Source organism: Entelurus aequoreus, linkage group LG02 (assembly GCF_033978785.1).
Source record: "Entelurus aequoreus isolate RoL-2023_Sb linkage group LG02, RoL_Eaeq_v1.1, whole genome shotgun sequence".
Lineage (NCBI taxonomy): Eukaryota > Metazoa > Chordata > Actinopteri > Syngnathiformes > Syngnathidae > Entelurus > Entelurus aequoreus.
In genome coordinates, this window is record NC_084732.1 from 33306950 (window position 1) to 33330821 (window position 23872).

At 38.1% G+C, this 23872-nt stretch overlaps 1 protein-coding gene across 1 annotated transcript; it reads left to right on the forward strand.

Moving 5' to 3' along the window:
• The first annotated feature begins 135 nt into the window (after positions 1–135).
• si:dkey-127k13.1 (PWWP domain-containing DNA repair factor 3A) lies at positions 136–23074 on the forward strand. The gene is made up of 15 exons (XM_062067274.1): positions 136–230; positions 333–443; positions 756–829; positions 908–1173; positions 9228–9465; positions 9554–9688; positions 10661–10731; positions 19451–19527; positions 19621–19681; positions 19779–19842; positions 19917–19967; positions 20943–21187; positions 22369–22590; positions 22659–22747; positions 22825–23074. The coding sequence occupies exons 3-15, from the start codon at positions 823–825 to the stop codon at positions 22889–22891; spliced, it is 1593 nt and encodes a 530-aa protein (XP_061923258.1). The 5' UTR covers positions 136–230; positions 333–443; positions 756–822; the 3' UTR covers positions 22892–23074.
• The last annotated feature ends 798 nt before the right edge of the window (positions 23075–23872 follow it).

Below are 23872 nucleotides of genomic sequence, written 5' to 3' on the forward strand. Positions count from 1 at the left end.
TATTTTGTGATTATAATACATTTTTTGTATCGTTCCAACTTTAGTATATGTGTTTTTATTCGGCTTTATATTGATTAAATATTCCCACCAAAAAAACGTGCGTTGTCATTGGACGTCTTTACCGCCACACCGATAGGGAGCGCTATAAAAAAAAGTAGAACGCAGGTTGTCTTGACAGTTGCTGCCAACCGCCATCAAACAAATAAAAGAAGAAGAATGTTGTCTTGACGGTGCGCCACAAGTCGCGCAGTTGTTTGGATCGTAACGTAGCGAGTAGACTAGTAAGTACTCATATGAAATTGTAAACATTTGCATATTTTTCTTTGTCAAAGGTAGTAGTAGTGATAGTATCAGTAACAGCTGATATCCGACATTGCAACGGGAAATACAACCTGACTATCTTAACCACAAGGAGTGATTCGTCGACGCATACTACCTGTAAAGTAAGTTTGTTTCAGTTTTTCGTGAGAGCACCTAATAATTGAGTTTTTATTGTGTGTATATATACATATTTTTAAACGTATACGCATATAACGTGGCTATTTTGCTGTTGCTGGTGTTTTTACATTGATCGTGTTTGGTAATCGGAGCCTGTTAACGTCACACATTTCGTGTAACTGATAATGTGTCGTACATGCGCGTTACCTATTGAGCATGTATGTACTTACTACAATCCGCACCTACGGTGAGATTGTCGCATGTGGAATCAGTGCAGTTAGATGGCACCAAACTCTACATTCTTCCTTGCTTCAAAGTGACCTAACCTGTCTGCGGTGAAACGTCAATTGACTTCTGCTGGCACCAAGTCAATGATTCACAACAATGAGAGGTAATCATGGCATTTTATTTCGCAACAATCTATTAAATAATTTCTATGAAACTCATCAAACTCTTTGTGGTCTTCCAGGTAGACCAAGCAAAAACGGAAAATGGGATCCTAAAAATAAGTCAAGACAGAAAGGCAAATCTGGTAGTAGAGGTCTAGTGTCTGAAAGTGACAAAAAGACTGAAGACATTTCCACGGTGGGTTCTCAGCCATGCACCCCCAAGAGACGAAGGGGACGACCAAGAAAAACACAAGAGGTCTTCCGCACGTCTACACCTTTACGCGCTAATTTATCCACGGATCCACCGCCCAACATTTGCTCTGGAGCAGAGGATGGGATGGACCAGGTATGTCATACTGTATTTTCATTAGATATGGAACTTATGGCTCTCTGGAGGAAGAAGCCATTATTTTCAAAGAACCGTTAAAAAAAACTGGTTTGTTATTATAGTTATTTTTTTAACTGTTTTTTTTATCACAGAAACAATCACTGGTAGCAGTTATACGTTGATCCGATCATTCGAATTTACACAAATATTACACTATTACTGGGAATTGTTCTAAAATACTGTCCATATTTTTCATTGTAAATATTCCATAAGGTGGTGCCGCATCCCTGTGCTTTGACAGTGACATCACCATTTTAACCCGTTTCCCTCCCTGCTTGGCACTCAGCATCAAGGGTTGGAGTTGGGGGTTAAATCACCAAAATGATTCCCGGGCGCGGCGCCGCTGCTGCCCACTGCTCCCCAAGGGGATGGGTCAAATGCAGAGGACAAATTTCAACACATCTAGTGTGTGTGTGACAATCATTGGTACTTTAATCTTTAATCTTAATCTTAAATGTTTACTTTAATAGTGACATCACTATTTTGAGTTGTTGTTTTTTAAACTTTGTAGCAAACTAATATTTTATCAATACTGAAAAAATACACATAAGTAAAGATAAAAATATAAAAAGAATAACTAAAAATAGAATAACATTTTGAATGCAAAATTGTACTACCCTACTAAGTGTTTGTACGCTTAAACTACTATCAAGAAAGTGAACTCAGATTTAAAGAAAATAATGTACGAAAGTATATGTTTATACATTTATCTTTTTAATGCCAAAAAATAAAATCCAAAAAGTGTTATATCTGTCTGTAGGCTCTAAATAGAAGCGCTAAAAACAAGATAGCTGACATGGAGAAGACTCGGTCGAAGTTGGGGCACATAAATAAGACTGCCCAAAAAACAGCAAATCCTGAAACGACGGTCAGAAAGTGGCTTAAAGTCTATAAAACATCATCTATGCAAAATGTTGACCCAAGAACCACCATTGCATGTTATGTAGACCACAAGAAAGTGGTTAAAATGTAGAAAAAAATCATACTCTGTGATCCCTTTAAAAGAGCCGTGCAAAAGACTTGATTTGTTTGTGAACGTCACATCTCTAATTTCCATGAGCACATATCGTGGTATTTTTGAGTCTTTAGCGGTCAGTTTACTCTTTACTTGTACAAATTACTTCCTACTGTTCAACACCACCTGCTGCTGAAGTACTTTTAGTTGTATACTGGTACTCTTCTGACGCCCAATATACTGTTAAACTGTGCATCTACATCTGCAAAGTACAAAACCAGTGAAGTTGGCACATTGTCCATCCATCCATTTTCTACCACTTGTCCCTTTTGGGTTAGCGGGGGGTTGCTGGAGCCTATCTCAGCTACAATCGGGCGGAAGGCGGGGTACACCCTGGACAAGTCGCCACCTCATCACAGAGTTGGCACATTGTGTAAAGCGTAAATAAAAACAGAATACAATGATTTGCAAATCATTTTCAACTTCTATTCAATTGGATGGACTGCAAAGACAAAATATTTAATGTTGGAACTGAGAAATGTATTTTTTTTGTGCAAATAATCATTAACTTAGAATTTAATGGCAGCAACACATTGCAAAAAAGTTGGCACAGGGGCATTTTTACCACTGTGTTACATGGCCTTTCCTTTTAACAACACTCAGTAAACGTTTGTGAACTGAGACCAATTTTTGAAGCTTTTCAGGTGGAATTCTTTCCCGTTCTTGCTTGATGTACAGCTTAAGTTGTTCATCAGTCCGGGGTCTCCGTTGTGGTATTTTACGCTTCATAATGCGCAACACATTTTCAATGGGAGACAGGTCTGGACTACAGGCAGGCCAGTCTAGTACCCGTACTCTTTTACTACGAAGCTACGCTGTTGTAGCAAGTGCACAATGTGGCTTGACATTGTCTTGCTGAAATAAGCAGGGGCGTTCATGAAAAATATGTTGCTTGGATGGCAACATACAGTATGTTGCTCCAAACCCTGTATGTACCTTTCAGCATTAATGGTGCCTTCACAGATGTGTAAGTTACCAATGCCTTGGGCACTAATAGACCTCTATACCATCACAGATGCTGGCTTTTGAAGTTTGCGCAGAGAAGAGTCCAGATGGTACTTTTCCTCTTTGGTCAGGAGGACACGACGTCCACAGTTTCCAAAAACAATTTGAAATGTGGACTCGTCAGACCACACAACACTTTTCCACTTTGCATCAGTCCATCTTAGATGAGCTCGGGCCCAGTGAAGCCGGTGGCGTTTCTGGGTGTTGTTGATAAATGGTTTTCGCTTTGCATAGTAGAGTTTTAACTTGCACTTACAGATGTAGCGACAAACTGTAGTTACTGACAGTGGTTTTCTGAAGTGTTCCTGAGCCCATGTGGTGATATCCTTTACACACTGTCGTTTTTTGATGCAGTACCACCTGAGGCATCAAAGGTCATGGGCATTCAATGTTGGTTTTCAGCCTTGCCGCTTACCTGCAGTGATTTCTCCAGATTCTCTGAACCTTTTGATGATATTATGGACCGTAGATGATGAAATCCCTAAATTCCTTGTAATAGCTGTTTGAGAAATGTTGTTCTTAAACTGTTGGACAATTTTCTCACGCATTTGTTCACAAACTGGTGACCCTCGCCCCATCCTTGTTTGTGAATGACTCCGTATTTCATGGAAGCTGCTTTAATACCCAATCATGGCACGCACATGTTCCCAATTAGCCTGTTCACCTGTGGGATGTTCCAAATAAGTGTTTAATGAGCGTTCCTCAACTTTTTCAGTCTTTTTTGCCACTTGTGCTAGCTTTTTTGAAACATGTTGTAGGCATCAAATTCCAAATGAGCTAATATTTGCAAAAAATAACAAAGTTTACCAGTTCGAACGTTAAGTATCGTGTCTTTGCAGTCTATTCAATTGAATATAGGTTGAAAAGGATGTGCAAATCCATATATTCTGTTTTTATTTAAGATTTACACAATGTGCCAACTTCACTGGTTTTGTCTTTTGTATATGTATGTACAGTCGTGGTCAAAAGTTTACATACACTTGTAAAGAACATAATAATGTCATGGCTGTCTTGAGTTTCCAATCATTTCTAGAATTCTTATTTTTTTGTGATAGTGATTGGAGCACAAACATTTGTCACAAAAAACATTCATGAAGTTTGGTTCTTTTATAAATTTATTATGGGTGGGCTGAAAATGTGACCAAATCTGCTGGGTCAAAAGTATACATACAGCAACATACATTATCAATTTTGGTGATGTAAAAAAGTTACAATCAAATCAAATTAGCTACCTGGCATGGCCTCTTAACTTCATGTGAGTGATTATGATTGATGACACCTGTTTACTTCTCTGAGCCCATTTAAATAGGGCTCATGTGATGCAGTCATTAGACTCGGTTACAAACGTGACCATGGGAAAGTCAAAGAAACTCAGCATAGATCTGAAAAAACGGATCATTAACTTGAACAAGTCAGGAAAGTCACTTGGAGCCATTTCAAAGCAGCTTAAGGTCCCAAGAGCAACTGTGCAGACAATTGTTCGTAAGTATAAAGTGCATAGCAAGTATGTGCTCCAATCACTCTATCATAAAAAAATAAGAGTTGTAGAAATTATTGAAAACTCAAGACAGACATGACAGTATGTTCTTTACAAGTGTATGTAAACTTTTGACCACGTCTGTATATGTCTGTATGTATGTATGCCATTTTGGAAGCGTGGGTCAAAGATAAACCGACAACGCGAACAGCCGAGTTGTTCCGAGATTTTATGAGAGATACACTAGCTCAGTGGTTCTTAACCTTGTTGGAGGTACCGAACCCCACCAGTTTCATATGCACATTCACCGAACCCTTCTTTATGAAAAATAAAATGTTTTATTTTTTTTTGTTCAAATTCAAGACAAAGTTATATGTTTTTTTTACTAGTGCACAAAATGAACCGTTCATGAACATCACCTTGTTTAAAGAACAAAACCAACACAGTGCATGAACTCACAACAAATTACGCAATTGCAAATCAGATGGAAAATTAGAGGGAACATTGTTTGGGGGTATCCATAATACTTAGACTTAGACTTCCTTTTTATTGTCATTCAAATGTTAAACTTTACAGTACAGATACGCCGGTAGGGAGAAGTTTTTATTTACACGATTGATTGAAACTTGCACAGTACAGTACATATTCCGTACAATTGACCACTAAATGTTAACACCCGAATAAGTTTTTGAACTTGTTTAATTAAGTCGGGGTCCACGTTAATAAATTCATGAGTCTGGTGTTTCTTGACCGCTGCGGCGGAGGCTCTGCCAAACCCCTGAGGCCGACTCACCGAACCACTAGGGTTCGATCGAACCCGGGTTAAGAACCACTGCACTAGCTGCATCAGGGTCTGGAAGGACGTGAAGTTAGTCGATCGAACCCAGGTTAAGAACCACTGCACTAGCTGCATCAGGGTCTGGAAGGACGTGAAGTTAGGTCAGGCAGCTCTCAAAATGTATGTATGGTATGGTATGGTATGTATGTATGTATGTATGTATGTATGTATGTATGTATGTATGTATGTATGTATGTATGTATGTATGTAATTTTTTTTTTAACATAATTAACCCATATGCAGCGCAGATTAGCTACAGAACAGCTCTGGCATGTAATTTCTGGCAGTTTGTACATGTAGTAGTCAATATGATAGATGCTAAACAGCTTATTTGTCCACTTAAATGGCGAATTTGAGAGTATATGATTACATATACATACAGGCCTCAAACTCTCTCTCTCTCTCTCTCTCATACATACATACAGGGGCGGCGTGGGGAAGTTGGTAGAGTATGTATGTATGTTGGTAGAAAAGCGCTATACAAGTATAACCCATTTATCATTTATTTACATACATACATACATACAGGGGCGGCGTGGCGAAGTTGGTAGAGTATGTATGCATGTTGGTAGAAAAGCGCTATACGAGTATAACCCATTTATCATTTACATGCATGCATGCAGTATGTAAATAAATGATAAATGGGTTATACTTGTATAGCGCTTTTCTACCAACATACATACATACTCTACCAACTTCCCCACGCCGCCCCTGTATGTATGTATGAGAGAGAGAGAGAGAGAGAGTTTGAGGCCTGTATGTATATGTAATCATATACTCTCAAATTCGCCATTTAAGTGGACAAATAAGCTGTTTAGCATCTATCATATTGACTACTACATGTACAAACTGCCAGAAATTACATGCCAGAGCTGTTCTGTAGCTAATCTGCGCTGCATATGGGTTAATTATGAAAAAAAAAAAATTCTGGTTAGTAATTATGAATTCGTATTAATGCCTTAACTTTGACAGCCCTAAAAAAATTATCTGTTACTATATCAACTTCACACTTGTATTGAGGTTGTCAGCCGAGTTTTTTGTACTTGTGAGAAGAACACTTTAATGTGGTACTTTGTAAGATCCTATTAAAGCTACTATCAAACTGTTGAACAATGCAAACAAATAAAGATAGTGAAATAGAGCAATGTGCAATGACCACAAGCACTTCATCACTTAGTACTTTTCTGGCACTTTAAACTGTCCAATGTCTCCGTATGTCCCTGTGTTGCCATTTTAATGTACCTGTTTTTAGTACTGCTTGATAATTAATTTTGTGTTTTTAGGTTATCATTTAAGCCTTATGTAGCAATAATGTAACACGATACCACAAAGACTAAGTTAACGGAACTATAATGTTTATCCTGACCCTGATCACTGTGGGAGTCCAGCAGTCAGAAGTCTGAGAAAGACGTTGGCAAAAAATAACTTTTTATTTTGTCTGTTAAACACAATCCTGTTTTTTTTTCTTCTTTTTTTATGCATTTTAACTCTTAAATAGACGCTAGCAAAAGTCAGCTAACAATGAAGCTAACGGGATTCGCTTTATTTTGCCTATTGCTGGGTTTCATATGACGTCTGGCACGTCATGTCCGGGTGGTCAAGCCAGCATCTGTTCTCAATGGGTACTAGGCTAAATTGAGCCTTTCTCGAAGGAAAATATCCTATGATTGCGTTGTTTTCGGCTGTGTGAACCGTTCAAATCGCAAAATGGATCAACGTGTCTTCAGAGTTCATCGAGAGGTTATCAAGAAGGGCCGAAGAGTGCAAGATTTTACGAATTGACAATGAGAAAAGAAGCACGCACTCCAGTCCAAGACAGCAGAGTCAAAGAGTGCACAGGTTTGCAGTGATTACTCCGTTAAAGGTTTGTTTGATATAGTTTTAATGCTTAGTGTTTCCCATTTAAGTATTATCTTGATATTATTTGAACTTCTTAAAACACATTTTTGCTAAGAGTGTTTCATAAAGCACCAACTTGACGAGTCTAAATAAAATAACTCAAATGTGAGCAAAACCTAAAATAGTTAAGCTTTTACCAAATGAAGCAATCATAAATGAAGCTTTCAGCACATACACAATGTTTACATCTATAGTTGTATTTTGATAAAACGGGAAAAAACGAGTACTTGTAATGGCGAGTGCAGCAAACACTGAGGAACTCTTTTTCTATCTTAACACATCGGCGTGCTTCGGTATTAGTCGTAAAAGGTAACTATGGCAAGAGATAAGCAAGCTTCTACGTCAACACAAAACGCGTTTGAGTTTGTAAAGCACAACACTGTAATATGACACCAATATGTACTGGCTGAATAACATGAACCATCATATTACAGTGTTTGTCTGTATACAGCTAGCCAGACAGCATATGTACTGTAGTTATACTAACACGCATGGCGTGCTGCGTGTATCATGTGCGATATATTAAAGTGACTCACTTGATGGACAGTTCTTCGTCTGGTCCAGCTGGCCGGGGACGTTTCCTGTTGATTTTGAGTAAGCAATCCATTTATGTTGAAATGGCTTGGTTCCAAGTTCCATATTTATAGCGTCAAAATCGCTTTCATCCCCCTCTCCCGGCTTCAGTCTGCTCCAACGTCTCCCTCTTCCTTCGTGCTCGCTTCCATAAGCAGCAGTATATCTAACTTCAAAATTATAAGGTTGTAAATCCTAATGTGTCCAAAAATAGTCGTCTTTGTTGTCTGTTACCAAGTCTGTCATGATTAGAAAATGCACGTGTTTGATTCCGGAAGTAGGAACAAACAGTTGTTGCCAGAAGTCAGACGTCCGCTGCTATGGAAACAGAAATCAATGCGTGGAATAAATAAGTCCCGTAAATGATTAAAATGATCAAATACGATAAATATTGAACATATTACATATTATGAATGTGTCTGTTACTACATTATATATAGACTTGCAGTGTGTATATAAAACGTTGCTGGAGGGTTTTAAAAGTTGTTTTAGAGGGCTTTGAAGGTGACTCCCATTAGCCGCATCTTTCAAGCGTTATTATCTTTAAAATCCTTTTAAAAAGACTTGTTCTTGTCTCTCATAATGGTTTTGAACGATAGGCAAAATTCCAAAGAAAGTGCAGTTCTTCTTTAACATTGCTGCTTATTAAGCTCCTTCCAAGACAAATTATAGTGAAAAACAAGGACAGTCAAGCAGTACTGCAAAAAGTGGTTATGCAACATATTTAGTGCAAAGCCAAAGCGATAGTAAGAAAATTATTCTGCATTTTTTTGTATTTAGCAGCTGTTTGCGCATGTTTTAAAGGATACATTGTGATCAAAAACAGAGGCAATTGGTGGTTATTCCATCACTGTATGTCGTTTTGGTTTGCATGCGTTTGCTTACTGTTACACTACCGTACACTAGTAACTGCCTCTAACTCCAATTTAAAATGCCAGTAAGAGACGGAGCACAGGAATTTTGAAAAGGTATTTCCTCAACATTCAGAGGTGAGGACAACAACAAAATTAAATGCACTGAAATCGGCATAGCAAGCTGCAAGGAGGAATCTTCTCACAGAATGCTCACTTTAGAGTGTCATGGATTTTTGGCAAGCACAAGAAGCCATTGCAGAAGGATATTCCTTGTCTTTTTTTCTTCACTGTATTGGGCTAAAAAGACTATTAAATAGCCTTAACCTTTTATTTTTCTCCTGCCCAATACAGATTTTAGCGGTACAATCACCTTGCTGCATGTCAAGGCCTTGCAGCAGGAAGAGAACTGTTGAGACTGCTTATCCAAGACAACTTAGAAAAAGACTAACCACAGACACGCAAACCAATTGTCCTCGAGCAAAACGGAAGTGTTCCAGAAAAGACAAAAAAGATACAATTAATTTACAAATGGATGACATTGCTACTCAGTCGCCAAAACCCTCAAGACCAAGATTTGAGCTAAACCAAGGTAATACAAAGTATTTAGGCATTTATGTGAACTCCTTTTTATGTCAACATTATCTTTTGTGGTATCCTTTCTCCGCCCTCCCAACAAGATGAGTCTTGGCTGTCGTCAGATCTGTCCATGGAGCTGAGCGACCACAAAGAGCAACTACCGCATCTTTCCTTCCAGGAGGATGAGACCGGCGATGAAGAGGAGCTGCCGAGCTTCTTGATGCAGATGCAAAAAAGTAAGTCCGATTTTTGTTGTCTGTTTGCAAAGACTATCGGTGGACTTCACAGTAATTAAGGATGTGTAGATTGATTGATTTAAACTTTTATTAGTAGATTGCACAGTTCAGTACATATTCCGTACAATTGACCACTAAATGGTAACACCCGAATAAGTTTTTCAACTTGTTTAAGTCGGGGTCCACGTAAATCAATTCATGGTAAGATCGATTGGCCACTGATCAGTATTGGCCGATTTTCTTGAAAAAGCATGTGATCGCCATTGCCGATTAATGCCTTTCAATGCAGATTGCAAATGCAGATCCCCTCTGGCTAATATTGTATTTATTTTTAGTTCCTCGGCTGACAAGCTAGCAGCTAATTGTGTATCTCCATGTACAGTGTGGAGTCACTCCCCTAAATTAATAATAATCCCCTCCATTACGGCAAACACATTTTCTTAGTATCTTAAGTATCATCAAGTATTAGGACAAGGCTAAAACATGTGACGCACTGAGAAAAAGCAGGAGCAGACATGCTAATAGCTAAGATAACAATACATAAATTGGTGGTGTCAATACCAAGCGTAGTATCAGTATATGATCAATACTGGAGTGGTTAGATCGCCTTTTTTTCTGAAAATCATTTGTAATTGTTTTTGTTATTGTTTACAAATTTTTTAAAAAAAAGTACTTGGACAAAACTATTTCAATGTGTAATAGATAGTAGTTTTTTATTTTGTTTAGTTATTGTGCGCTATTGACTTTTTTTTGCTTAAACTATCATAATAATAAGAGAATAAAGAAGTACTTTAAATATTGTGTTGATTTTGTTAAACCGTCAAAAGAACTCACTATAAATTAATATAAAAATTGTGATCGGTATTTGTATCGACCGAGCTCACTCATTGATGATCGTAATCGGCAGTATAATACCCCGATCGGAACATCAAGAATAATAACCGAATCTCGACTATTTTTTTTGTCTTTCAGAGCCGGCGTCTATCACAGAGGGAGTATTCGTATGGTGCAAATATAGACATTTTCCTACATGGCCTGCTGTGGTGAGTACATCAATTGCTTGTTGTATTTTCTTGTCATTCCAGTAAATGTATTGTACCAATACAACAGAGGTGCACTACATTTTGTTGATTCAGTCTCCGGTAGTTTTGGATCTGTAAGCATTCACACTCACATCCAGGTTTCAGAATGTTTACTTGTCCCATCATTTTGTAACACTGCATTCATGCAACTTGTTTAACTTTTTGGATTACTTAGATTTGCTGTGGTTATTTATTGTTTATAGAAGGCGACAGTTGGAAATAACGGGCAGGACTACTATTGGTAATTGCGAATGGCTTTGTTAGTTTGGTTATTTTTAGGGCACAAGGGTGTGGTTAGTGATGGGTAAATGACGCTGCATTTAGTATGTTGCAGGCTCCCTGGTTCTATCAACAAGTCCCTCCAGAAATTTGCGATGTCGCGATTGCAAATTTGCGCAAATTCAACCAATCCCCACAAATTATGGGCGGCCTTGCATCTTTGTCCAATGTCCACAACTTCCCAAACGTTTTGGCTAATGGGCGTCAATTTCGGAAATCAAATTTGTCTCTGAGTAGCGCACATCATCGCTCTCATCAAAACTTATGTTTGTGCATGGAACAACAACAACGTGCAACAATATATCAACTCTTCATTGCTCAAACGGCACAATTGCGCCCTCTCGCACTACTTCCTGTTCCTGTGTACGGTGCTAATCCTTCTGGTTAATGTTATATTGGTTGGTTGGTTGGTTGAAATTTATCTCGAACATGTATACAGTGTCAATATGATATCTCATATTTTACATATTTTCTTTACAACATGTCTAAAAAGGAGTAGAAAGATGCAAGGCCTGTCTAATTTTCCCCCTTTTTCTCTTCGTAGCAATTACTAACACATACCTCCTGTTCTCAATTTGTACTCCATTTACATCATTGTGTTCTAAATACATCAGTTCTTCTCATAAGTAGTTAAATCATTTATGATTCGCTTGATGAGAGGGATAATATTTCATTTTCAACAAATTCATGACCTTTATCATAATTCTTCTTCTTTGTACATTGTAAACACTTGTAATATATTGGTATATTGGAACAGATTTTCATTTGGAATGCCTACCTGGCAAAGAGGCAGCAGTTAAATGACAGATGTTAAAATGAGATGATAATCTCTTGTCCCTCATTTACCAACAGAAATAGTGGTGTTTCTTTCAGTAGTTATAATTAATTATTACTATAATTAGTTATAATTAAAACAGGGACAATGAGTATGTGCTTTTACTGCCACAAAGTGTCTACTTTTAGGTCTGTGCAGCATAAAACAAGTAAAACATCAATATGTTTTCCGTTTTTTGTAGAAATGTTGTGCTTTTTTTAGTCTAGGTTAGAAACACCTAAAACATTGATAACAAATTCATAAAATCTTAACAATTTAATATTGTTGACAAAAGAGCCTTAAAATATCGCAACTTTTGCCACAACTTTCTGAAAAAGCTGCCGCAAATTTTGGCTGCAACAATCCCAAAAAAGCCAGCAAAATGGAATTGACGATGCATTGATGTGTTGGCGTTTCATAATGGTGTCATCAGATTAAAAAAGTCACAACATTTAAACTTTTAAATAAAATAATACTTAGCAAATATGATTGTTTTTTTTAATTAATAATTGTGCAGAAAGAAATATGAAACATGCAACATTATTCACTGAGCCAAATAGTAAATAGGAAAAGAACATTTACCACATTTGGCGCTATGAGTTTAAAAAGACCTCACACTTTGGATTTTTTTTTTTCCGTAATTCAAATTAGATGTCAAAGAAGTCACACCACTCCACCGACTTCTTTCAGTATGAACTGTCACTCGTGAGCCAAAAAAAGCGCTTCCTGATAAACACAGTTTGACACTTCACGGTCTAAATGACATCTATCGGTTATGGTTTTTTTTTCCTAAAATGACACAGACATTGAGGGATACCGTATCTCTCCCTGTGTTTCATAATGCATCGATGCTTGAATATTTTTTGACCAATCACAGTAGGTGTGTTTATATTAAGAAGCTGGAAGCAGTCATAGAGGATGACTGGGTTCTTTTAAAGTAGACCCTGTCCACACAGGATTGTTTTAGGTCGTGACAGTTAAGTATTGTATTGTAGACCTGGGCCGATATTCGATTAAGTCAATTAATCAAGAATAAATTAAACTTAAGTTGGTAAGTTTGCCAGTGTCAATAAATTGCCACGTGCATGCTTCAAGAGCATTCACGCTTTTCATCGGTTTCAGCAGCTGGTTGCATTTGTGCCATAGCGAAATTAAAAGAAAAGAATGAATCATCTTGTCCTTAATTAAGTGTCTTTGACTCAGTGGCGTGCGGTGAGGTTCATGTCTGGTGAGGCACTGACTTCATCACAGTCAGATTTACAAAACATATGAACCCTAAAGAGTATCTTATTCACCATGTGATTGGCAGCAGTTAACGGGTTGTGTTTAAAAGCTCATACCAGCATTCTTCCCTGCTTGGCACTCAGCATCAAGGGTTGGAATTGGGGGTTAAATCACCAAAAATTATTCCCAGGCACGGCGTGGGGGTGAACAAGGGGATGGGTCAAATGCAGAGGACACATTTCACCACACCTAGTGTGTGTGTGACAATCATTGGTACTTTACTTTAACTTTACACTTACAAACTGTAGCATGCACACAAAAAAGCACATTTAATAAAAAAAATACGTTATGGTCTTACCTTTACTTATAAGTGCGGGAGCAGTGGTGTTTGTGTTGGAAGAGTTGTGAATGAATGAAATATGAAATCCGCGCTGCCGTCTGCAGGTGTACCTAATGTTGTGTCCCTGTTCACGGCTCCTCCTCCGGCGCGCCGCGCGAGCATTGTTGTTTTTGCACTTTTTGGCTTCTTGTTAAGTGACTTTTTTTGGGTGGATTCGGTCTTGCACGTGGAGGGTTTGGGTGTGGGCTTTGGTTGGTGTGGCGCTCCCGTCGGGCGGTGCATTCTGCGGCGGAGGTGCTTGGCACCAGGAGGCGGGGTTATGAGACGAGCCTCCAGTTTTATGATCGCTCAGCACAAGAAATACGTTACACACATACAGTTGTTGACAAAATACACTGGACATTATATACCTCAGCTAACTAAACTATGGAAATGTATAATATAATTCATATAGCAATACGGTCTCACTGCACAGCAGCTCAGCAGTTAGCCGAGTCTTTGCGCACAATCCATGTTGAGGCACAACGCAGTGACGTGCCTCAACTGGCTGCTGATCACCGCACCGTCTCTTCTCAGTATTTGAACGGCAAATGTGAAAATAAAAATAATCTAAAACTGGTGAAGTTAAATGGAAAATAACTTTAGTATAATCACTGGATACATATAACAATTTAATTTAATTTTTTTTCTTTTTACTTTTTTTTTTCTTTCCATGATGGCAGGTGAGGCCGTGCCTCCCCTGCCTCTAGTGACTGCACGCCACTGCTTTGACTCTATGTACAGAGAGGCGGGGCAGCCGGCCGACTAGCATCACAGAGTGCAACAATTTAGACTGTGACCAGCACATGTCTTAGCAAACATGGACAATATGATCACAAAACCAAATGCCACCGCACCAGTGTGGGAATATTTCAGTTTAAACCTTTGGGAACAAGATGAAGCACACTGAGGAGCCAGTTTGCCGTATGTGCTCGAATCCGACAAACCTTCCCGCCAATAGCGTGTCCAGACTTTTTTTTCCAGAGGTGGCACGAGGGGGGCACCTAGTTTTGCTGGGGTGGCACCCATTAAACAGTCAGTCCTAGGGCCAGCTGTAGCTACTACAGTAGCTTGACACTACCAAGTATAGCATGAATCTTCTTGTAAGACAATTGCTGACATTAAATGATATATACCAAAGCATTGAGATATGTATTTTGCAAACATGGTTGTATTGTGATACAACCGGTTGTGTAATGTTTTTCTGTCACTTTGGGAAAATGGCTTTTTGGCTTAAAGTGGAAGATGAGACTATAATGTAACTTGGACAATAATGTACAGAACAGGAGAGATTAAGTATTTTTTTTATTGAAAGGTAGATGCGTAGACCATTAGATTGCTGATGACTTAGGCAACATGTAAAATATATTTATTAGTCTGTCATACTGCTCAGACACGGCTTGGATTAAGTTTGCCCTCAAATTTTAGTATGATGTGCTGTTTTTCTTTGATTCTATTGTCATTTAAAAATATATATTTTTATTCTCTATCTATCCAGATTTTAAACCGACGGCAACTCTCAAAAGCCCTGTTTTCAATGGAGCTTAGGCGTTTTATGTTGAACTGCCTCGCTGAATCTGAACCACGGTCAAGTGGTACGGCGGGGCTGCGAACCTTGCTTCACATGTCATAATTTCCGGCTCCTTCTCTACATGAAGCAAGCCTCGTTACATGCTTCGCAGAAACGCCCCCTTCATTACTCTACACACGCCTCAAAGCCTCCGCACCTCTCGTAACATCACAAGATTAATGGCTAAGCATGCTACACACAAGCACCATGCAGGACGACTCAAGAAGCTAACCACTAAAGCTTCAATGTAAAGTAGGGGTGATTAATCCAGATGTCGATACTATTGATACCTAGTATGTTATCAGTGTATACACGGTACTAAAGTAATCAGATCGATTTTCTTATTATTATTATTATTATTATTATTCCATCTATCCATCCGTCCATTTTCTACCGCTTCGCGGGGGATGCTGGAGCCTGTCTCAGCTGCATTCGGGCAGAAGGTGGGGTACACCCTGGACAAGTCGCGACCTTATTATTATTATTTGTACAAAATCATAGTTTTGGTTGTTTTTCTCATTGTTTACCACCTCCGGGAAAAAGTTATTGTGCACTAGCCAATTTTTTTATTTGTTGAAAAAAATACCTTGTACTGCTCAGTTCAGTTCAGTTTCAGTTTATTTCGAAGATGCATGCGATACAATGTAATGCATCACATACTTTCAGTTGTTTCATTACAGCACGTTCGAAAAGGAGTAGGAAGAAGCTGACCTCATTTTTAATCCTACCCCTTTTCATACCGTAGCAATTTTATCCCATCTCTTTGCTTTCCATAACAGAACAGTGAATAAATATTAAATACATAAATAATATACCATGGTAAGTAAACAAATATTACACATTTATTGTACATAAATAATCTTTATTTCAAAAAGAAAAAGAAAAAAAAGGGTTCAAGATGTTCATCATAATTCTTGTTCTGTGTACTTTGTGAACATTTGTAGTTTGAACAGTCTCTTAAACTGAATCATATTGGTGCTTTGTTTGATTTATTTGGTTAATTAATTCCATAATTTAATTCCACATACTGATATGCTAAAGGTTGTAAGTGTTGTACGAGCATACAAATGTTTTAAATTAGATTTTCCTCTAAGGTTATATTTCTCCTCTTTTGTTGAGAAGAATTGTTGTACATTCTTGGGTAGCAGGTTATAGTTTGCTTTGTACATAATTTTAGCAGTTTGCAAATGCGCCAAATTGTTAAATTTCAATATTTTTGATTCAATAAATAAAGGGTTTGTATGTTCTCTATATTATGTATTATGTATTATTCTAATTGATCTTTTTTGTAACACCGTTTGTGAATGAAGCGCACATTGGTGGTTGTTTCCCCATGTTTCTGCACAATAACTCCGATATGGTAACACTAGCGAGCAGTAAAGAATATGAAGTGATTTTTGGTCTAGAACATGTTTTGCTTTATTCATTATTGACATGTTTCTTGCTACTTTATGTTGTATATTTTTACATGAGATTTCAAGTTCATTTTCCATCCATCCATCCATTTTCTACCGCTTGTCCCTTTTGGAGTCGCGGGGGGTGCTGGAGCCTATCTCAGCTGCATTCGGGCGGTAGGCGGGGTACACCCTGGACAAGTCGCCACCTCATCACAGGGTCAACACAAATAGACAGACAACGTTCACGCTCACATTCACGCACTAGGGCTAATTTAGTGTTTCCAATCAACCTATCCCCAGGTGCATGTCTTTGGAGGTGGGAGGAAGCCGGAGTACCCGGAGGGAACCCACGCAGTCCGTTTATCATATATTATTACACCCAAAATTGTGTTTTCTTTCACCCTTTCTATATCTACTCCGTCTATTTGTAATTGTGTTTTACTTTCCATTCTACTGTTACCAAATAGCATTATTTTAGTTTTACTGAGATTCAAAGAGTCTGTTTTTGTCAAACCATCTATTTAATTTGTTTATTTCTTCTGTTATTTGTATTAGCTTTTGTGTGTTCTCTCCTGAACAAAACACAGTTGTATCATCTTCAAATAATACTAACTTTAAGTCTTTTGTAACTTTACAAATGTTGTTTATATAGAGATTGAACAATTTTGGTCCCAGTATTGATCCCTGACATACGCCACAAAATGTTTTAAGCTCTGTAGAAGTGTGTTCGCCTATCTTCACGTATTGCTTCCTGTTGGTCAAGTAGCTTCTAACCCAGTTCAAGACCAACCCTATGATTACATACATTTTAATTTGTTTATTATAAGATGCTATGATTAATTGTGTCAAATGCTTTTGTTGAATCCATATACACTGCAGAAGCACATTTTTTGTTATCTATTGCATTGGTTATCTCTTCTGTTATTTCGATTAATGCCATTGATGTTGAGATGTTTGCTCTGTATCCGTATTGGTTGTCTGTGAGTGTTTCGTTTTTATTTATGAATTTGTCTAATCTGTTAAAGTTTTTCAATAATTTTACAAAAGTAGAGAAACAAGTCTTTAGTTTGTAAACTAGTGTTTTGTCACCAGTCTTATAAATCGGTACGACTTTTGCCGTTTTAATTTTATCTGGGAATTTGCCTGTTTCAAATGATAGGTTGCTGATATGTTAAAGGTTCTGAAATCTCTTCAATAACATTTTTTATCGTTTACATATCAATTTCGTTGGAATCAGTTGAGGTCTTGAATTTACCTTTTTTCACAATATTGATTTCCTCTTTTGTCACTCCTTCTAGGAACATAGAGTTGGGGTTTCTATCTATGGTGTCATTCAAGTCAACTGACTCGGAATCTGGAATATTTCCCTCCAGATTTGGTCCAATGTTCATTCAGAAAGTACTTATGGAAGCTTTCAACTACTTCGTTCATTTTGTCACTTTTTTACATTTTCATCTAAGAAGTATTTAGGATAGTCCTTTTTAGTACCATTTTTAATAATACTATTTAGGATGCCCCATGTTGCTCTCATATTGTTTTTGTTCTGGTCCAATAATTGACTGTAATATTCTTTTCTACATGTTCATATTATGCCAGTTAGCTTGTTCTTATACGTTTTGTACTTGTTTTCTGCTTCTGTAGATCTTTGTGTTATAAATGTTCTATACAATGGATTCTTTTTTTGCAAGCATTTGTCAGTCCTTTTGTCATCAATGGTTGATTATTTTTCTTTTTCTTCTTACTAAGTTGTTTCAATGGACAGTGTTTGTCATAAAGCATCTCGAAGGTATTAAAAAAAATACCATATGCATCATCTACATTAGTGAAGATCATCTTGTTCGGTAATCCCTTGGAGCGTTGTAATTTTGTAGTCGAATGTCAATGTTTGTTTTCCGTCAGACTCCATTATCGTTGTTGTAGTTGCTGGGAGTTCTGATATTCGTCCAGATCCTTGATGTCATTGACAACTGCGACTCTTGCTTGTGGATCTCCATTCAGCTTTATGTAGATTTTGCAGTTGGCACTCCAAGTTCCCTGAATTTTCCCTTGTTTCCTCAAGTTGTGTGCTTTCTTGGCGATTTCAGCATTGCGTTTAGTGAGGTGCTCATTCATGTACACATTTGTGCCCTTCAGCTTTTTTCCCTGTGTCAGCAATGCCATTTTGGATTTCCTGTTGGCGAGCTTAAAGATGGTGACTGGCGTGGTATTGTTGCCTTTTCTATTCAGTGGAATGCACGCATCAATGGTGTTAATATCGACATCAATTCCTTTTGATTGCAGAAAGTTGACCACTTGTTGCTCCGTTGAAGCAGCGTCCATGTTATCTGGTTCTCTTCTGTTGTCAACTACTCTTGCATAGGCTCGAGGATTAATGCGTAGCCCTGCAATGATGATGTCATTCTGTCGCGTAAACTGATCCATTTCCTCTTTGAGCTTTTCCACAACAGTGATATTCCCCAGATTGGTGACATCTTGAGTCTGGCATTGGGCTGTTGTCCATTGTCCTAATGGGTGTTATTTTGTTGCATGCAGGCTGCGGCTGTAGCATTCATTACCAACAATGTATTAGAAAATCTAATTCACAACATTACTAGCACATTCTATATATCTATAATAGATTGTATTTTTTTATAGAAAACTTATCCTATTGTCAAAGTATCTAATCGGGACTCGAAATTCGAATTGGATTTGAGGCCAATATATTGGATCAGGATCGGAGACCGAAAATGTTGATCAGGACATCTTCATTAGGAAGGTCTCATATGTGGATTTTTTTTAAATTTTCATTTAAGAGCAAAAACGTTTTTTATTAGGGCTAACTAAAAGTTAAGAGTTGTTGCTGCTTTTCTCTGAAAATCACCCATAATCAGCTGAAATACCAACAGAATGTGTGCATGCGACACCTACATGTTATTTGACTCGAAGGCTGACTAGAAGTACTAAGCAGAATACTCTAAAAGTAAATAAAAGAGCAAATACCTGACTGACGGTTTCTTTTCTTCATTTTTATTTTGCAGGTGAAACGAGTGAACCGCAAGACGAAAAAAGCCAGCATACTCTACGTAGATGAGGTGGCCATTCAAAAAAATAAAGGGTAGGGTTTTGACCTTCTTCCTCACTCTAATGCCCAATGTTCATTCCCTGCATTGTTTTTGACATTGCTATGTATGTGTGGATGTGTGTTAAGGTTAGTTGTAAGCCTGAAATCTCTGAAGTCTTTTGACTGTGAAGGAGCTGTTGAGAATGAGGTAAAAAATATAAATGTTCATAAATAAAACACATTCATGATTTATTTTTCTGCATCTACACTGTTGCCAATCATTTATTTTTCTGACTTTGTCCTAGTCTAAAGACAAAGACAAGTTTGAGTGGTCCTTGGAGCTAATAACTGACTACAAAATACGCATCGGTAAGTATTTTACAAAAACTCAACGCTTTTTGTTTTATTATTTTAGCTTTATCAGTTTCATTCTGTCTTTGCAGGTTGTGGTTCGTTTTCTGGCTCTTTCCTGGAGTACTTTGCACATGACATGAGTAAGTTATGAGAATGCATCAAAGTAAACCTTATACTCGTTAGATACACTTGCATTATGGGAGCTGTATCACACAGGTTGACTTTCACAAAGATTTAATACAACCTTTCAGATCTACATGTGGCAATGGGGGCGTGGTCAATGAGACATTGTCATATAATTTTCAGAATTGTTGATGCATATACAGTCGTGGTCAAAAGTTTACATACACTTGTGAAGGACATAATGTCATGGCTGTCTTGAGTTTCCAATCATTTCTACAACTTATTTTTTTGTGATAGAGTGACTGGAGCACATACTTGTTTGTCACAAAATACATTCATGAAGTTTGGTTATTTTATGAATTTATTATGAGTCTACTGAAAATGTGATCAAATCTGCTGGGTCAAAAGTATACATACAGCAACATACATTATCAATTTTGGTGATGTAGAAAAGTTACAATCAAATCAAATTAGCTTCATGGCATGGCCTCTTAACTTCATGTGAGTGATTATGATTCACGACACCTGTTCACTTCTCTGAGTCCATTTAAATAGGGCTCATGTGATGCAGTCATTAGACTCGGTTACAAACGCGACAATGGGAAAGTCAAAGGAACTCAGCACAGATCTGAAAAAACGAATCATTGACTTGAACAAGTCAGGAGTGGGCTGAGTGGGCAGCGCCTCGTTTTACCGCCGTGGCTCAAGACACTCTCATGCTTCTTGCTTACGGTTGATCAAATTGTTTCAGTGGCCACGTTTTCTGCGCATCGCTAGTCGATAGTGCTTAAATAATATAGGCTATATATCTATTAATCCAAAATATTACTTTAATTTGTTTGGTGTGGCAGCTTCAATTTCGCTGAGGCGCCATGCCACGATCAGTTACATATAGGGGAAACCCTTGACTCTCATTAGATTATGTATTTAATGTGTGGTCATGCGTAAGTATTCCTTCAGCTATTATCCTTACGAGTCTTATCCTCGTCCAGGCTACCCGGTGAGGAGGAAGTACCCGCAATCCCAATCCATCGACAGCGATCCGACAACAGACAACCTATGGGGGTATGAGATCGAAGATGGCGTGATTAGTGATAAGGAAGAGGAATATGAAGAGGAGGTTAGCAAGTGTGCCAAGAGGCTGTTGCCCGACCGCTCCCATGCAGCACATAACCGCACCAATGAGAAGCTTGTGCACTTCATCGTCAAGCAGCGCATGGTGGAAGAACGCCTGCTGGTATGATTGATTTGGGAATTGGGACTGATGTAATGTGGTTCTTGGCAAACAAACCATATCTCACCAAATTTAGTGTGTACCTTTCATATTTCAGCAAGGATTTTTATTAGTTTTATCTTCTCAAGAGAATATAAAATATAAATGCTGCCAGGATATACTTTAGAGAAGCCAGTGTACAACTTGTACAGTATAGTTTGTTATGAAATCGCCAGGATTAGCAACATAGCTCCAAAAGTTTTAGATGGGTTTTGATTAAACTTTCAGGAAATGTCAAAAATGGAATAAGGATCAAGTGATTAGGTTTTTTGGGGCGATCCGGATCATTTCTACTACATTAAATTATGTTATGAAGTCCAAGTTCTGTGTTATGCTAGTGGTCCTAACCTCTTGCAGCCTGTTTGGAAGCGACAGACAAAGAAAACAAACACAAGGACTTGGCAATTCTGTTTATCAACATACTGTAGCTCCAAATGTTTGTAGTGGAGGTTGATGACATTTTCAGGAATTGTCTAAAATGGGATATGGAGCAAGTGATTATATTTTGGAAGTGATTTGGATCACTGTCTGGATTTAGGATTTTTTTTAAGGATTCTTTACTTTTGGTAGATAGGGCCTGTCGGAGGTCTGCACTCTACAAGTGCTTTTCTAGTTGTTTAACAGGGACAATGTGTTAATACAGTAATCTTAACAAAAAAAGAGATGCTTCACACCAGCTGTGGCAAAGCCATCAATTACGATCAACCAGTCGATCTTCAGGATTTTACTGGTCGATTCCAAAAATATTAGGAAAAATAAATGTATTATGACAGCAGTGCCATCCCCACCCTGAGAGTGACCAAAAGACCTTTTAACTCCTGAACATGCCTGCAGACCTCGACGCACAACACGCGGCTCCTCCTGCAAATGCACTGCCTGATGTGCACATACGAAAACTAATTATCAAGCTGTGGCAACACATCAAACATTTTACTAACTTATGTTGTCAGGTATTTAGACAGTAATGACTGTGGGTTAATTAATTTTCATTGGATGATAAACCTATACAAAGTGTATATGCCAGTTTCAGTATTGTCTCTTGAAAATATATAATTGCTGAAATGTGAAGGGTGCACTCATTTTATTGCATATTTAAAGGCTTTATTTCCTGTTGGGTGGAAGTAACCAGTCCCCCGTTCTCCCAGGCTGTGATCCGAGGGCAGGCACAGTCCAGGTGGCTCCGCTATTTTCAGACCTCTACTCGGCGACGTGTGGTGAACATTTATCTGGAAGATGACAAGCAGTTAGACCAGGTCTACTGTTACCTGAACAAGCTTTACGGGGAGGCTGTGGCCATGGTACCTTACCAGAACGAGGTCAAATTCATGGAGCGTGTCCCCTTTGTCCTAGATGTGCTTCTACCTGAAGTAAGTTAATAGATTCATCAACTCTCCGCTTATGACGCTATAAATTATTTGTATTTATTTTATTGCAGGCCATCATATATGCAATCGCTGGCGTGGAAAGTGTCTCCATAAAAAAGGCAGAAGAAAAGTATCTAAAAGGACGCTGTATAAGTGACAGGTAATTGATTTAAAAGGAAATAAATGTGCATACTGTAATACGGAGTATGAATAATTCATGTTCTTCTTTCTTTGTAGGGAAAGGCAAGAGTTCGACTTGATGATTGAGCGTCTTATTTCCCACAGTGCTTTCACCATCCCATAAGATTCCGAAGTGGACATTAGTTGACGGATGATAGTTTATTACAAAATAAATTATCAAGGACTTGATGCTTTTATTGATGTGAAGTCAACAGAGCTCCACTACAGTACATTATAAGTTGTTTAAACCTTGTAAATACGTTTTTGTATCACTTCTGCTATCCCTCAATTAAACTCATCCATTGGAGTGCTTGCATTGCTTAATAAAAAAAGCAATTTAGACTCATAAAATTTTCTTCAGTTGTAAATTTTATGACCACACTAACATTAGTCTGGATGAATTTACACAAATTCTCCATTTTATAGAAAGTTCTGCCAGAAAAAACAAGGCAGTTATAATTGCAAAGCGGGTACTATCCTATTACTTTCTTCATTTTTCACTTCCTGCAGAACAACACTTTTTTCCATGTTCCATGCTTTCAGAACTTACATTTGCCTATATTGCAAAAAGGAGTTAGGTTAGACAGTAATTTGTTGTGTTTACACATGCAAACATGCAATGTTTGCATAAATGAAAGGGGTTTATACCCAAAAACTTAGTGCTGCAGTATTTAGATCAGTGGTTCTCATACCTTTTCCACTAAGTAGCACACTCTTTGTTACTGTTGTGTCTCTGCTACTGCCACCTTCTCCCAGGCTGAATGTGTGTGTGAAGGATCAGGGATGGCACCGGTAATAATCGTTGAACAAAGCTTACTTTATTGACATGCGAGCATCACAACTAGTCCTGCAGTACGCATACCTGTGGGGTGAATTTGGCCAAATGATATCTCCTTTTGTAAAACACCCATAATTTATAGCCCCACTGCTGCCCCCTTCGTTGCGTCAACTTAGGTCTTTGGGTTTTTACGGAGTTCTGTACATGTGATAACGTTATGGTCACCGAGTCCAGACACAAGATACCTACTTTTGTCATTGGTGCCGGCCTGAGGTAGGGTCGAGATGGTTATTTTCCCCTGATTTTTTGAGATCCTGAATTCTTCCA